Below are 15,359 nucleotides of genomic sequence, written 5' to 3'. Positions count from 1 at the left end.
TACAAACTCTTGTACCTCAAGGATCAGGGCAGGGGTAATGAGTTGGAGAGGTGTCATACTCTGAACAGATCCCAAATCGCAATAAGGCAGCCTCCGAGAGTTAAACAACAGTAAATGTAGCCTATGTGTAGATTGACCTGATGTAGATGACAGTCTAGAGAGAGAGTGTGTTGTAAACATAGGCCGAGGAGAGAGACCATTTGCAAACATAGATTGAGGTGATGATGGCGACAACTGGAGGAGAGAAAAGTGCAAAACGAAGCAAAGAGAGAGAAAATGGCAACGACAGTTGAGAGGAGAGAGTAAATTGGTAGGGCGGAAACTAGGGCCCATAAAATGTAGCAGTATGCCGATATGGCAAATTGTATGATAGCTGGATGGGTGAAGGACAGCAGTTGCTTGGCTGAAAATAGCAGCAAAATAATGATGGAGGGCTAGAAATAGGTGCCAGATGAGTGAAGACTGCAATGGATAGCTTGAATTGTGATGTGCTCCACGAACAGGATATGGGTAGCAAGCTGAAAACACCTGAAACTTGCAAAAACGAGATTTAAGGCTGGATGGACGACAACATACCTATTTATAGAAAGTTTGGGCCCTTCCAAGTAGGTTTGTGCTTATGGGATCTAGACACTCTCTAGAAATGCATTTTTTTTAAAGAAACAAGGTTTCTTCCTTAATTAAGTATGTTTTGGGACTGTTTAAGTGAAGCTTGTGCATTTTTAGCTCAACACTCCCTCTCAAGTCCAAGAAGTAGGACAACCAAGCCCTTTAAAAGAAATAAAATCTTTTATACCAAAGTATCCTATCCCAAAGCAGCCAAAGTAGTGGACAAAGGATACATGTCGGCTGTCCAATGGTCTACTAAGCATAGCAACTAAGAAACGCGTTTCTTTGAATTTGAAACTTACGAAATGTTTCTTAAAGTACGGAACGTTTCTGAGAGTAAAAAATGTGAATGTTTTTATTTTTATTTTTTAATTTTTTGGTAAGTTGAAACCCAAAACAAGGTTTTTTTGACAAAAACTATTAGGCAATGTTAAACATGATGATGATGATGTGTAATAACTCGTGAGGGCTCAAGATTTTGGATAAGAGAATGATTTTTTAATGATTTTGTTTAGTTATTGGAGTTTGTCAATCTAGTATTTATTATTGTCTTGAGATTTGAATATCATATGACTTTAGTCTCATTTATGAGTTATTTATGATATATTACGATTCATTCTCGATTTTGACATTTTCTCAGTTTGTTTTGAAATGAGAATCATGATGTTGTAACTTGACTCAGTCCATATTATAGATAGACTATTTACATGTTAATTTCAATTTTCTTTGTATGATATGTATGAATCATAATGTTTGAGTTCTAAACCATAGTATAGCTTGCTAACTTTGACATAAGTGAATAGTCAATAATGGATTATGGATATGTAACGTATAATGTATTATTCTCAATTGACTCTATTATCACTAAAGCTCAATTAGCCATTCTTTGTTTAAGAGAGAGTTCCATAGAAGTTTAGAACCTCTTTCCCCAGTCAAAACTATTAAAAATCCCTATATAAAAAAACCCACATTTCTAATTTTACCCCCTCTTGAAAGAAACTTACGAAACACATTTCTGACATTTCGTTTTTAAATGTTTTTAATGTTTTTGGCTGCTATGCTACTAAGACTATAAAGGTGATGATTATCTTACCAAGGAAGCCCAAGTGATCAATCTAGAGAGGCCAAGGTATTGGACAAAGGGTGCACGATAGCTGCCCAGTGGGCTACCAAATCATACAAAGGTGAATGGAATCAGCCATGGACTTTTTTATGAGGGCTTTGTTGTTTTGATAGATTTAACATTAAGCGAGGGTTTCAAATCAGTTTTCGTTCTATTAAGTATCCGTGTCCCAAAGAGAAGAGTGATAAGGGATGGTCAGACCCAAGACCTTCACAAAACAAGCATATTATCCCTACCATTACTGGATATCGGTGAAGAAGAAAAATGGCTAGGTTGTGGGTGGCACAAATGTAGCAAAGATGTGAAGCAAGTAAGTAAGCTAGGGAGAAACGCCTTAGAGTTTGTCATATGCAATGCCATGAATATGGTGGATCTAGAGTCAACCATTTCAACAGACCAAAAAGGGATAAATACGCATAGATGTATGTTTACATGAACAAAATGCCAATGCATGGGAAAATGCAAAGGGAGATGTAAGATGTCATTCTCACGCAAAATGCAATGCAACGGTGCTACTTGGACAGTGTCATCACAGGAGAATTGTTGACTTGCCTAAGTGTCATTTTACAATCATGTCATCTTGACAGTGTGGATGAAGTTACAAATGTTCATAAGTACAATACAAAAGAATAAATGAATGAATTAATGGCTAGCATCATCACTGTCACTATTAAGAGAAGTAGCCATTTTCTCTTAAAGTAGAAGATCAAACCAAGAGGGAAGTACCTCAATGTGAAGAAGTAGAGGAGGATGTATCCAAGCCGATCTTGGGTAAAACGTACTAAAGAATTAGTCGGTTGACTGCTTTGGTCAAAATGTGTGTAAAATTGTCTGATAAATGCACACTCTAGGCGAATAGTACCTAGCTCAACCTGCGCTTTGGAAAAGTGAAAGTGGATTCCCATATGTTGCACCTGTGGTGTGATGATTGAATTGTCCACAAGAGTAATGGTGCTTTGCTTGTTGTAGTAGACAATGGTGGGAGAGTCACAAGGGAAGTGAAGCTCCGGTTGTAAGCTCCTTAGGTAGATGGCTTTGGCGGTGCCATCGAAGAGACCTCTATACTCAGGCTCGGCCATGGAAGTCGCCACTGTCTCTTGCTTACGACTGGCGGGCATCGGTTGAGGATGTACATTGTAGTGTTAGAGCCTCAACCCAAAGGTGCTCAGGAAGCTCTACTGTGAATAGCATAAAGTGTGTCATTTCCATGACTATCCAGTTCTTATGCTCTACGACTTTATTTTGAGAGGGGGAGTTGGTAGAGATGAGCTAGCGAGAGATGCCATGTTAATGTAGAAACTCGGGAAACTCGTGGGAGATGAAATCACCACCGCTATCACTCATGATACCAATATGACGACTCGTTTGGTTATCAATCAATAGTACCAAAGTAGAGAAATATGTGAAAGTATCAGACTTATGATTGAGAAAGTACACTCACATGTCTCTCGAATGATCATCCACAATCAGAAAGAAATACAATGCGTCGTTCAAGGCAGTAATTATATTGGCCCACAAAGATCGACACGAATCAATCTAAGAGGCGTCTCAGCTCTATGTGTAGATTGCTGAGGGAATGGGGTACGGTGCTATTTTTTCGAGCTGACATGCTTTACAGACATCTCGAGCTAGCTTCAGGCGAGGAAGGCCCTTAACCATCTCACGATGGGACAACTCATAAAGAGAATCATAGCCAAGATGTTCTAGGTAGAAATGCCAAAGATGCTCATTATTCCTAGGCTTTCGAGATGTGGCTAATGCATAAACGCATCTTTCAAGGTAGTAGTAATGTTGGCCCACAAAGATCAATATGAATCAATCTAAGAGGTGCTTCAACTCTATGTGTAGACTGTTGAGGGAATGAGATATAGTGCTATTTTTTCGAGTTGACATGCTTTACAGATATCTCGAGCTAGCTTCAGGCGAGGAAGACCCTTAACCATCTCTCGATGGGACAACTCATAAAGAGAGTCATAGCCAAGATGCCCTAGGCAGAAATGTCAAGGATGCTCATTATTCCTAGGCTTCCAGGATGTGGCTAATGCATGGAAGCTATGGAACACAAAGCCCTCAGCTGTTGGCTCAGTAAGAAAATGAGTCATGTGGTGTAGGCCATTAGGCTGTCCTTACCGCAAGTAATCGCTAAACTTGTCAGAGAGCTAAATCTATTGAGGAACGAGTCAGAGTGGGCCTCACGGCTTGCTTCACAAGCTCCCGACATGGCCAGACAGACAATGGACTACCATGGAGTTCTATGACCTTATGAAATCACTATAGCTGAGTACAATTTTATTCTGATGCATAGAGGCCAACTAGCAAATAAAAGGAAAGTTTGAATTTCACCCTTTAGATTCGGTACACCGATCTACTGACCATGCAGGAAGGGCGGAATCTCCACTTGGGACTGGCGATTCGTAAGTGGAAATTGGGATAGAGTATACTTCATTGTCTTTATACTTATTCTCTTCGACATGAGGTATGTCTACCATTTCAGATTCTGTTAACGATGATTCCCCTTTTTCTATTGGTATGATTGATTTTCATGATGAAGGACGTATGCAAAATAATTTTTGGTTTATAAGCAATAAGGATGACATAAATTTCTTTATGAACTCAAGACTTGGTAAGCAGTTGAAACAAGAAACTATGAGTACTCATTTTTCTTCTTTTCCTCTAAACAAATTTGTTTTCAAATGTTAAAATGAAGTAGGTGCATCTTCATCATCATCATTTTAATTTAATGCATTTTAATGAACAAAAGGAAGCCATATTATTTTCCACATCTATACCTAACACAAATCCATCTAATCTCCCTTCCATCCCATCCTCTTATTCTTCTGCCACATCCTTTCAATCTCCATTAAGTGCATTGCATGTTGCGTCTCATGTAGGATTACATGTGTTTTCATTCACCACACCGGGGGGTTATTCAAACTTAGGCACAGCTGTTAGGATCTCATCTCTTCCTCACCCGAGTGGTATTCCACATTTTTCTCACACTTTCGGTATCATTGCAGCCGGGGTATTCCCCCCAGTCTCTCTTGAGTGTGGATCAGCTGGTGCCATAGTTTGCCTCCATCTTCACTGGTACATGTCCCAGTGTCTCCATCTTCACTGGTACCTTATGGAAACATTCATGTCACAGCGCCTCCGTATCAATCGCCAATCATTGGACACTCACAGTCTATTTCTGCCTACCCATCTCTTTCCTCTCCTCCTTATCAGACTTTCCACCACCACCACCACCACCACCACCACCACCTTATTCTCCACATCCATCTTACCCCACATTTCTTACACCTAATGGTTTTACCTTATCTTCTGCCAAGCATGCATTCAATGACAATACTCATTTTAATGGGTCAAACTTTATAACTTGGTTGAACTTCATGAGACATGTCCTTGACTCACAGAACCTATGGGATCTTGTACAGGGGTTGAAGGTCCAATCGATTCCACACTTGTTCCATACGAGATCATTTGCTCATGGAAGACTAGGAATGTCTCCGCTATTGTCGAGATGATGTAGGGCTTATTGCCTGAGTCTCATTCTCAGCTTCAGCATTTTCACTTAGCGTCAGAGCAATGGGTACACTTGATTGACCGCCATGCGGCTTGGGATAGGACCCGTTAAATAAATCTTGACGATGAGCTTAAGAACTTTAAATACTCTCATTGGGATGACTTGAAAGTCAAGTTGGTTGAGTATCGGCATCTCCTTGCTGAATTCTCCACTACAGGGACTATTAAGTTCTTTGACGATCAGGTCACATTGTTTATTAACAAGTTGTCGTGCAAATATTTCAATTTTGTGCAACAAGTAGTTTCTCTGTCCAATTTATCCATATTCTATGAATTTGAGTATTAGCTATTGCGTTTTGCACGGCTATTTGATCAATTTCATATGAATAATTCCTCAGAGGGGCTCTTGTTGCTAATTTTGAGAAGGGGAAGCAAGGAAAGGGTAAACAAAATCAAACTTCAAAGTAAAATCAAAATTAAAATAAAAAACAAGTAGGGGAATCAAAAGAAAACTCCCAGTCTCAACTCAAACCTAGGTGGCAGAATGTACCTAAGAAGAATAGGTATTGTTAACATTGTCAAAAGGTTGGCCATTTTGATTATGAGTGTCGATCAAAGGTAAGAGTCACAACGCCAAAATCCAAGTCATAGAGCTCCACCCCTTAGTTGGGCAATCCCCATCAGGTGAGACAGGGTGATGGCAAGGGGCAGTGGAAAGGTTAGATTCACACTGCTACTGGTCAATCATCTCAGTCAACAATGTTTTCAACTCCAAAGAGCTTGTTTGGTTGGTGTGCATAGGTCCATATTGCCTCTGTAGAGACGTCCGATATGAGTCTTGTCCACATCTGAGCTGCCTTCCAACGACGTTACCGCAGAGGCCTACTCGTCATAGCCGAGCTCATTAGTACTTGTTTGGATTATGGACGATGGAGCTACACATCACATGACTCCTATAGAGGATATTTGTCATACTCAAGCACCTGCAGTTGAGCGGGTCCGCATAGAAAACTCCTCCTCAGTCAAGATCCATGCTCAAGGTTGCGTCGGTTTTGTCATCGACAAGGGTTCGGATTTGGCTTCGTTGGACAATGTATACTATGTCCCTTAGCTTGGGGTGAACTTGTTATTTGCTTAGTAGCTTTGTCTCTTGGGGCGAGCAGTTTTCTTTACAATAACCACAATCAAGGTCCTTGACTCTTTGATGGTTCAATGATTGCTTGCGGTGAGGCACATCCTAATGGCCTATACTAGTTGACCCATTTTCTTACCATGCCAAAAGCCAAGGGCTTTGTGTTCCATCGCTTCCAGGCATTAGCTACATCTCGGGAGCCTACGAACAATGAGCGTCTTTGGGATTTCTGCCCAAGGAATCTTGGCTATGACTCTCTTTATGAGTTGGAAGCAACACCGTATCCCATTCCCTCAACAATCTACATATAGAGCTGAGGCGCCTCTTAGATTGATTCACATTGATCTTTGTGGGCCAACATCCATTGTCGCCTTGAACAATGCGTTGTACTTCTTTTTGATAGTGGATGATCATTTGAGATACATGTAGGTGTATTTTCTTAAGTTCGATTCTTTCATATATTTGTCTACTTTGGTGCCGTTGGTTTATAACCAGACGGGTTGTCATATTGGCTGCATGAGGAGTGATAGTGGTGGTGAGTTCGTCTTTCACGAGTTTTTTGAGTTTCTACAATAGCATGGCATCTCTCCCCAACTCATCTCTACTAATTCTCCCTCTCTGAATGGAGTCATAGAGCGTAGGAACCAGACAGTCATGGACATGGCACTCTCTATGCTATTTGTAGCAGAGCTCCTTGAGTGCCTTTGGGTTGAGGCTACTAACACTGTGGTGTACATCCCTCAACTGGTATCCGATTTCTACTCTTTCTCAAAAGACCTCGTATAAGGCGTTTTTTAGCTCTCGGCCTGTCATATCCCACTTCAGTGTCTTCGAGTGTTGTGTATGCACACACGCTTGATGATAAAATAGGAAAGCTCACTCCTCGAGCTGATCTCCTTATCTTTGTTGAATATTCCTTCGAAGTGAAAGCCTACCGTTTGTTTGATCGTCGGACGAACAAGGTGATTGTTAGAAGGGATATCATCTTTGACGAGAGGGATATTGTGCAGTCCTCTACACCGGATTCCAATCCGATTTCTCCTTCCATATCATTGGAGATCGTGCCTACTGAGCATGGTCTACTACTTGCTCTCGCCCTACATGTAGATTCTTTAGCTTCTAGGTTTGCTTTGTAAGATCCGTTGCTGGTACCAACAGATCATATGGTATTTGGGGATCTTACCACCAGATTCCACCTTGGAGAGACCTAGAAGATATATCCAGCTTGCACCTCAGGCATTATTTGCGTCGCTGTTTACAGCTGATTACATAGGACATTTTGAGCCGGATACATGGTAGGAGACTCTTCAGCACGCTCAATGGCGAGAGGCCATGGAGAAGGTGCTAGAGAGTATTGACCGAAATGAGACTTGGACATTGGTTAATTGTCCGAGCCACAAGAAAGTCATTGGGACGAAATGGATTTTTATAACCAAGCTAAAGGCTGATGGGACTTTAGACAAGTACAAGGCTCGCCTTGTTGTGCAAGGATTTCAACAGAAGCATAGTATTGATTGTGAAGAGACCTTGGCACCTACTACGTAGTTGACATCTTTTCACTTATTACACGTGCTAGCCACTCACCACGGTTGGCCGATACGTTAGATGGATATGAAGAGTACCTTCTTGAATGGTTATATGGAGGAGAAAGTTTATGTGGAGCAATCACCAGAATTTCCTTTTGTGAATCCAAGGGATAAGATATTCAGCTTGTAAAAAGCTCTTTATGGGCTGAAGCAAGCATCGTGTTCTTGGTTCCATAGGATGGATGAGCTTTTATAGACTCACGGATACCATTCTACTCCTTATGACCGGAACTTATACGTTTGATCTACTATGGAGGGGTCAGCTAAATCTTGCCATACATTGATGACTTACTCATCATAGGCTTAGATTTTGTTGCCATAGCAAAAATCAAGGCAAAGCTTAGTGCTACATTTGAGATAATAGACCTCGGTTTGTTGTCTTACTTCTTGGGGATAGAGGTAGTTCAATCTGGGGGTTGTGCTTTTGTGTCACATTAGAAGTATATACTTCAGCTCGTGCAATAGTCCGCTACGGATTATACATGGCCAGTGGCCATGCCTCTCAATTCTACTGTCTACTTGTTGAAGAATACCCTAGGTCAGCCCTTAGATCCATATACCCATAAGCATGAACCCTTAAGCATATTTGTATCCCATAAGCATAAACCCACTTGAGAGGGCCCGAACTTTCTATAAATGGGTATGTTGCCCTCCATTTAGTCTCAATCTCGTTTTTGTAGGTTTCAAGTGTTTTCAACTTGCTACCCACACCCTATCCATGGAGGACATCACAGTCCCAGCTATCCACTGCAGTCTTCACTCATCTGGTGCCTATTTCCAGCCCTCTATCATCAATTTGCTGCTGTTTCCAGCCGGGCGACCGCTGCTGTCCGTCATCGAGTTGTTGTATAGCCTGCCATGTCCGCATACTAGTGCATTTGCAAGCCCCAATTGTTGTTTTGGAGTTTTTCTCTCCCATCCAATTGTCACCATTATCTCCTCAGCCTGTCGCTGCTGTTCTTCTCTCCTGCAACTTGCATTTGCTGTTTTCTCTCTCCTCACCTGTGTTTTTAGTCTTTTTCTCCTTGGCTGTGTTTTTAGTCTTTCTCTCTTCTACATTGCCATCTACATCAGATCGAGCCTTCCTCGGTTGCGTGTGCTGGTGTTTTAACACTCTGAGGCTGCCTTGCTGCAATTCGGGATCCATCCAGAGTAGGACACACTCTATAGCTCATTACCTTTTCCCTAATCCTTGAGATACAGGAGTTGGAGGTACAATATTCATTCACTGCATAGTGTGTTTGCTACATGAGCATTGTATATTCACTAGTCATATCATTTCATTCATTCTCTCTGTTCATTGTCTTTGAGTTACCCTAACCCTAACTGTGTTCTTCTATCAGTTTGTGCTTTGTCGAACAGTGTTATTTGTGTTTCTATGTTAGGGTATTTTCTTCACCCCGGGGAGGTAGCTTTAGATAGTGCGGCAGGGTCTTGCGCTCTCCGACATCCCTTTGAGAAGGATTAGAGTCACAAGTTTTCAAGGGAAGTCATAGTTAGATTGACACATAGAATGGTCAAATATCTAGGAGTGGTGACTTTGGATATGGGAGGGTAGGGCCTTGGATAGTGTGGATTCGAACCTAGGAGAGTTGTGTGGGTTTGCCTCGGCAATTGCCTAGGAAGTTAGTGGGCTTACTCACCTACACAACACAGACTGGCAGACAGATCTTGATGTAGGATGACATGGATTGGATCCCATGACACATTAGACATCTAGTAAGCATAGCATCACATAAGTTTTTGCCAGACCGTTTGTTGATGCTTGTGGGATACGTGGCAGCTGAGAAGAGTTTTCTACTTGCTATAATTTGTGGTGCATAGGGGTCTAGTTGTCAATCGTTAGTTGGCCCAAATGCAATAGGACAGAGTCCACCAATGATGCCCACTACAACACCTGAACATTCTGAAGCACTTCCTATGGAGGTGGGACAAGTGGCATGGAGAGGTGCCTGTCAAGTACTTTGCCGAGTAGAGCTCAGCCAGAGGTGTATCTCATGGGGGGTCTTTTTTTGGCAAGCAATTGGTATGAGGCAGAGATGTAGGATAGGATCTTCAACATTGAGGCTGGCTCTTGCATGGTGGTGGGCCTTGAGGGTTTTCCCAGCTCTCAGGTGCTGGATCCTACTGCGTGTGATCCTAGGTATGGGAGATCATTGGAGCCTCACAGGGTGACAGATTTGGGAGGTACACTGGTAGTTGATTTTCAGTGGGGCAAGAGCCTTTCAATGTATGCCACCTTGGCAGAGCTTTGGTTATCCATTCCCTTTGTGGTCACTGGAAGTAGCTAACATTGATAGGAGGTTCAGTAGCAATTTCTTCACACTTTGGGTGGCCATGGCCTATTGTTCACTTTATAGGGTGGCAAACCCTGGTGCCATACTCTAGCATGGCTTCTATTTCCCATGCCCCCCTAGACCACCCTGAGAGGCCTTGTATATTTGATTTGATTTGATCAGCTTCAGCTAGACTGTTGAGCTATTGTACTTTTATATTTCTCTTTTGAGTAATATAATCAGCTACACCTTTTGCAAAATTTAAAAAAAGGCTAGAGCTGCCATTTTGCAGAGAGCATATTTGTTTGTGAATGATCAGTTGTTACACCTGCCAAAAAAATATTTGTGAATGTCTAGGATTTTGCATGAAGTCAAGCAACATGCTCAATACATACAGGCCACTATTTCAGACGGTGTCCATGTTCCTATGGAGGCAGATAGGCAGCCACTTTCAGGTGAGCTGGTGGAGTTTCACGATAATCATTCAGGAGGAACACCATGGGTAGATGTCAGGATGAGGACAACTCAACAGCTTGTCAGGTCCACAACATGTTGCAGCTCCAAATTTCACGTGTTCATCAAAAGAGGAAAGAATAAAGAAGTGCCCATTCATAAAGGGTGTACAGATACACAAGGCATATTGGCAGAGCTGCCCTAGCCTCATTATCCTAGACAAAGTCTGAATCAGTAGAAGGTCAAACGATCTTGTCTTTGTCATTTCATGCCCTAGGCAGACCTGTGACATTACGGAACATTTTGGTGCTCTGCCAAATGCCTTGCCTTCTAAAAACTTCAGGATGGGGGTCCAGGAGGGAGATTTTATAAGGCTCTTAGAATGCAGATTGAGAGATTTGAAGCAGGCAACCAGATACTGGAGTGCTTGGACCTTTGGCAGGTGTAAATGTTGGCCTTTTAACACCTTCTGGCCGATTGATACTTGAGAGAAAGGGGTCATTGTAGTAGTAAATGTGATAAAGCACTAGAATGGTGGTGGCTGGTTTAGAGAGTGGGCTCATTACAGATTGAGAGATTTGAAGCAGGCAAGCAAATACTGGAGTGCTTGGACCTTTGGCAGGTGTAAATGTTGGTCTTTTAACACCTTCTGACTGATTGATACTTGAGAGAAAGGGGTCATTGTAGTAGTAAATGTGATAAAACACTAGAATGGTGGTGGCTGGTTTAGAGAGTGGGCTCATTACAATTCTACATGTGAAAGATCACCTAGAATGGGAGGCTGACATTTATACTTTGCATACTGATATCAAGAATCAAAGTGTGATTCTCTAAATACTCTGGCTCTTTGGATAACACCACATCAGATTGAGTGATTATGCTTACTTCCTGTCTTGGATGTGCTACATTGCACTTCGGACAAGTTGGACATTTTGCAACCATGTGGTCTACTGCTCAGATGTTCGACATGGATCGACGCACTATTTAACTTTCAACAATCACTGAGGCATAGAGTGGGGTTCAGCCTCTCAGATTTGGTTCATTTGCAAATCAGATGGGGAGCGCCTGTGAACTAGTGAACGGGTTGAACTGTCAATTTAGAATGCGTTTGTGATCTTTTATGTCAGCAGATGTTTTCATGGAAAAGCATTCAAGGTCTTCTAGATGTTTTCAAAATTCAATGATGTTTCCATTAATTATAGTCTTTTAAAGGCCATCTTATGTTCAAAAGTCGTCAGTTAATAATATCAGGGTTCCAAGACCTCACGCCACAAGATTTGTGATTTTTTCAGCTCATTACTATCCATTCTCCAATGCGGGCGGTTTCAGGCAACATCCCTCGGGACATTCCTGAGAAGAAAGTATTGGATGATGCAAGGATTGCTGCTGAACGGATGTGGGGGTATTCTTCACTTTATGTTATTGTTTCTAAATCGTCGTGTCTTGCATGATTTTCCTGTCTAACATTGAAATCACCTTGTCGTACTGCTGAGTACAACAGATTTGCTGGAAATGGAGATCCCCTGGGTGCTTGTAAGTCATGGTCGAAAAGAACACAAGAAATAAAGCGTTCCAAACCTATGAGTAAAGCTGCTGAGAAGCATTACCGGGCTGTTGGTGGTGTGACACTGTATCCTTTAGAAGAGACTAACAGGGAGCTGCTTTGTATCAAGCCTGCAGGAGCTTCAGGTCACTGATGCACACCTGGATTTCATGGGCCAACTTGATAGTTGCTGTCATGCATGCAAGACGTTTGTATGCACAAAATATTCAAATGTGATCGGACTGATTCCTGGGATATAAATGCCATAAAGCTAGCTATTTTGCTTATTTAAAAGCCATGCTCAAAAAAGGTGCGCTCGTTATAGGCACAAGTCATCCCACTCTGATCCTACTTCTGATAGCATTCTATCAATTCTTCTGCTTCCGTATCTGCTAAAGAGCCGGTTCCAATGAAACCATCACTGGCATCGTTGCGAGCTTCTTCTCTTCTCAAAAATTTCCGTCTATAGGATTTGGCTTCTTCACAATTTTCTACCTATAGCAATTGATTATGAAAAGTTAGCGCACTGAAGGAGGGTAATGGGCAGTTTGGCTATGAAACAAGCTGGCTGGCTGGCTGGCTGAGGGTCCATCTATTGGCATTTTTCTGCAACAACCATCCATTTGAATAAGCCTTTGAAAGAGCGTCTGTAAGTTAATGAGGCATTGATCTATGGTAAGATCAAAATCTGGTCCAATATGAGAATGGAAGGGAATGCGAGAATTAATCAATGCACAATAACTACACCATAAAATGAGAGGCAACGACTTAATGAATGAGAATGACTACAACACTCAAGGTGACCCTAATCAATAATGCTGTACTTAACTGCTAGTGATGCACAAAGTGGCTTTTTATATAATAAATTCTATCCCTAGATGGCCTAACCGTCATAGAGAACCCTAATCTTAGTGTCACGTAGAGTCAAGGACACTAAGGCATAGCAACTATGTTTACATGACAATTTGATTGTCTAGGGATATCAGATTATGGATCAAAGAGTATTCAGTAAGCGCAGGAGTTATTTGGTACACATGAAGATTTGCAAATAACTTGCAGTTATGAATACAATTGAAATAAATTGTCAACATGTATATGTTAGTTAAATCAGTTTGTCATCACCTAGTTGTGAGCTATTGTTAGAGTTTGATGGAAACATAGAGCTTTGGTTGTTTATGTGCATTTTTTTAATTTGTCGATTGGTGTGCATTCTTAGGTCAATTAATGCTTTCTATAGTTTGTTTGCACTCGTTAAACATTGTCATTGTCATCTTAGATTCTTTTGAGATTACCTTTATTTTTTAAGTATTTTATTTTTTAGCGACTAGTATTTATGGCTTCTTCGTGTAGTTTTGCTAGATTTGGGCATTTATGGCTGGCATTATTCCATCTTTAGTCTTTTCTTTGAAGGTGTATACTTTGATGCTCTGACTCTTCATGCTTGGTGTTGCCAATATCATCAACTTGATTTGGTGCTTGCAGGTGCTTTGGACTATGTGCAATGATCTATCATCATTGTATCAGCATTCTTCAATTAGTGTAGTATTCTTTCTTTATCTTATGGTTTCTCTCTTTCTCTTTTTGCTTCGCTTTATATTCGTGTTTCTCTTTTGTTGTGCACTCTCATGTGGTATCATCGCTTAGGTGGGGGGACAGTTTGGAGATTTTTTTAAACAGAAAAGCAGGTTTTCATTGTAGAGGAGTAGCTTAGATCTTCAAAACATAGATTTTTAGCTTCTGTTTATTGCGCTTACAACATGTATAAGTGGTCCATTGCTAGTTCGGCCTTCTTGATAGCCAAGCAATAGCCTCCAGGATCCAAGTAGTAATATCAAAGCATCAAAGGAAATCTATTTCTATGTTTTGTAGCAAACACAAATTTGCATTTTATTGATGATCTCTTGGTGCAGGCAATAGCATATTGTTATAGTCGGTGAGAGGAGTTTCGTATTCACACTTGTCTTCCATCTATTTTTCTTTCATAGAAGGCTCCACTCTTAGTGAACATATCACCCTCAACACCTTGGATACAGATACTTTTGAGAGCACATAAACTCTCCAAAGTTAATCATAGATGAAGGGTCATCATCCCTGTGGACACATGCCAGACAGAGTCTCAAGAGAGTATACAGTCTCAGTGAAGCGGAAGACTGACATACGACTGTAGCATCAACCATAAAGCATAGTGAACGTGCATCAAGAGTCTAGAGAGATGTGTCTCATAGAAGATAGCATGATGGTTGTGTATGACTTGCTGGGCATCCAAATCCCATAACCTGTAAGCTTGAAAGTCACCATCTCCAAAACCAAGGAGAATACATCTATGTGACATAGATATATTTGGCATACACACAAATGCCTAGCAGCCAAACATCCTCAAGTAATCATAGGAGGATCTCATGCCACTCCATGCCTCGTGTGGTGTAATAGCATCCAAACTCAGACACGACGTCCTATTAAGCAAGTAGAGTGCCGTCATAAGGGCCTTATCTCAAAAGCCATAAGATAACCCAGTTGTGGTAAGCACAGAAGCAACCTTTGCCTGTAGAATGAGGCACATGCCATGAGCAATCCCGTAATACAGTGGGCATAGCAAATCAATGTCAGACTGGTGATGATAGGGCTGAAAGCTGGGAAAGATAGCATGACTCATAATCCATCTGCAAGCACCTAGACCTGCAACAACCAGCAAAATCCATAAACTTGTCAAGCATAACTGCAACATCCTCAATCCGTACCCAGGGAAAAGCCCAGACACGGTGGGTAGCATGATCCACAAAGGTCACAAAATGTGAAGCTCCACCAAGTGACTAGGTAGACATAGGTTCATAAATTGCACAATGGGCAAGATCTAGAGGATCATGCCTCACAATCACCATGAGCCAAAGAGGCTCTGCAAGGACTATAAGAACAATCAGGGCAAGCATCAAGATCTACATGTGACAAAGGAGGCAATGTGGAGTCTAAATGAGACAAGGTCTTCATCTCTTTGTGGGGCATATGGCCTAGGCGATAATGCCATAACAATGAATGTGGTATCCGGATAACTGCAACCATAGAATCTCCCACATGAGAGACATGCACTGGGTAATGAGAACCAACTCTAGAACATTTT

General features: G+C 41.5%; 1 protein-coding gene across 3 annotated transcripts in view; it reads left to right on the top strand.

Moving 5' to 3' along the window:
- The window catches only part of LOC148027502 (Glycosyltransferase family 29 (sialyltransferase) family protein), a 48,848-nt gene extending 35,552 nt beyond the window's left edge, over positions 1-13,296 (top strand). For 2 of the 3 annotated variants that reach the window (XM_087689229.1, XM_087689231.1), the window contains 2 exons: positions 11,994-12,103; positions 12,203-13,294. In XM_087689229.1, coding sequence (XP_087545355.1) covers positions 11,994-12,103; positions 12,203-12,398 — 306 coding nt within the window. In that variant the 3' untranslated portion in view covers positions 12,399-13,294. Of the gene's footprint in view, positions 1-11,993; positions 12,104-12,202 lie in introns of all 3 variants that reach the window. The other variant, XM_087689230.1, reaches the window with a different exon arrangement.
- Positions 13,297-15,359: the final 2,063 nt, after the last annotated feature.

Source organism: Lygodium microphyllum, chromosome 12 (assembly GCF_053477565.2).
Source record: "Lygodium microphyllum isolate KBCC chromosome 12, Lygodium_microphyllum_v1.1.10, whole genome shotgun sequence".
NCBI lineage: Eukaryota > Viridiplantae > Streptophyta > Polypodiopsida > Schizaeales > Lygodiaceae > Lygodium > Lygodium microphyllum.
Note: the sequence above shows the minus strand (reverse complement) of the source record. Positions and strands in the feature narration are given on the sequence as shown.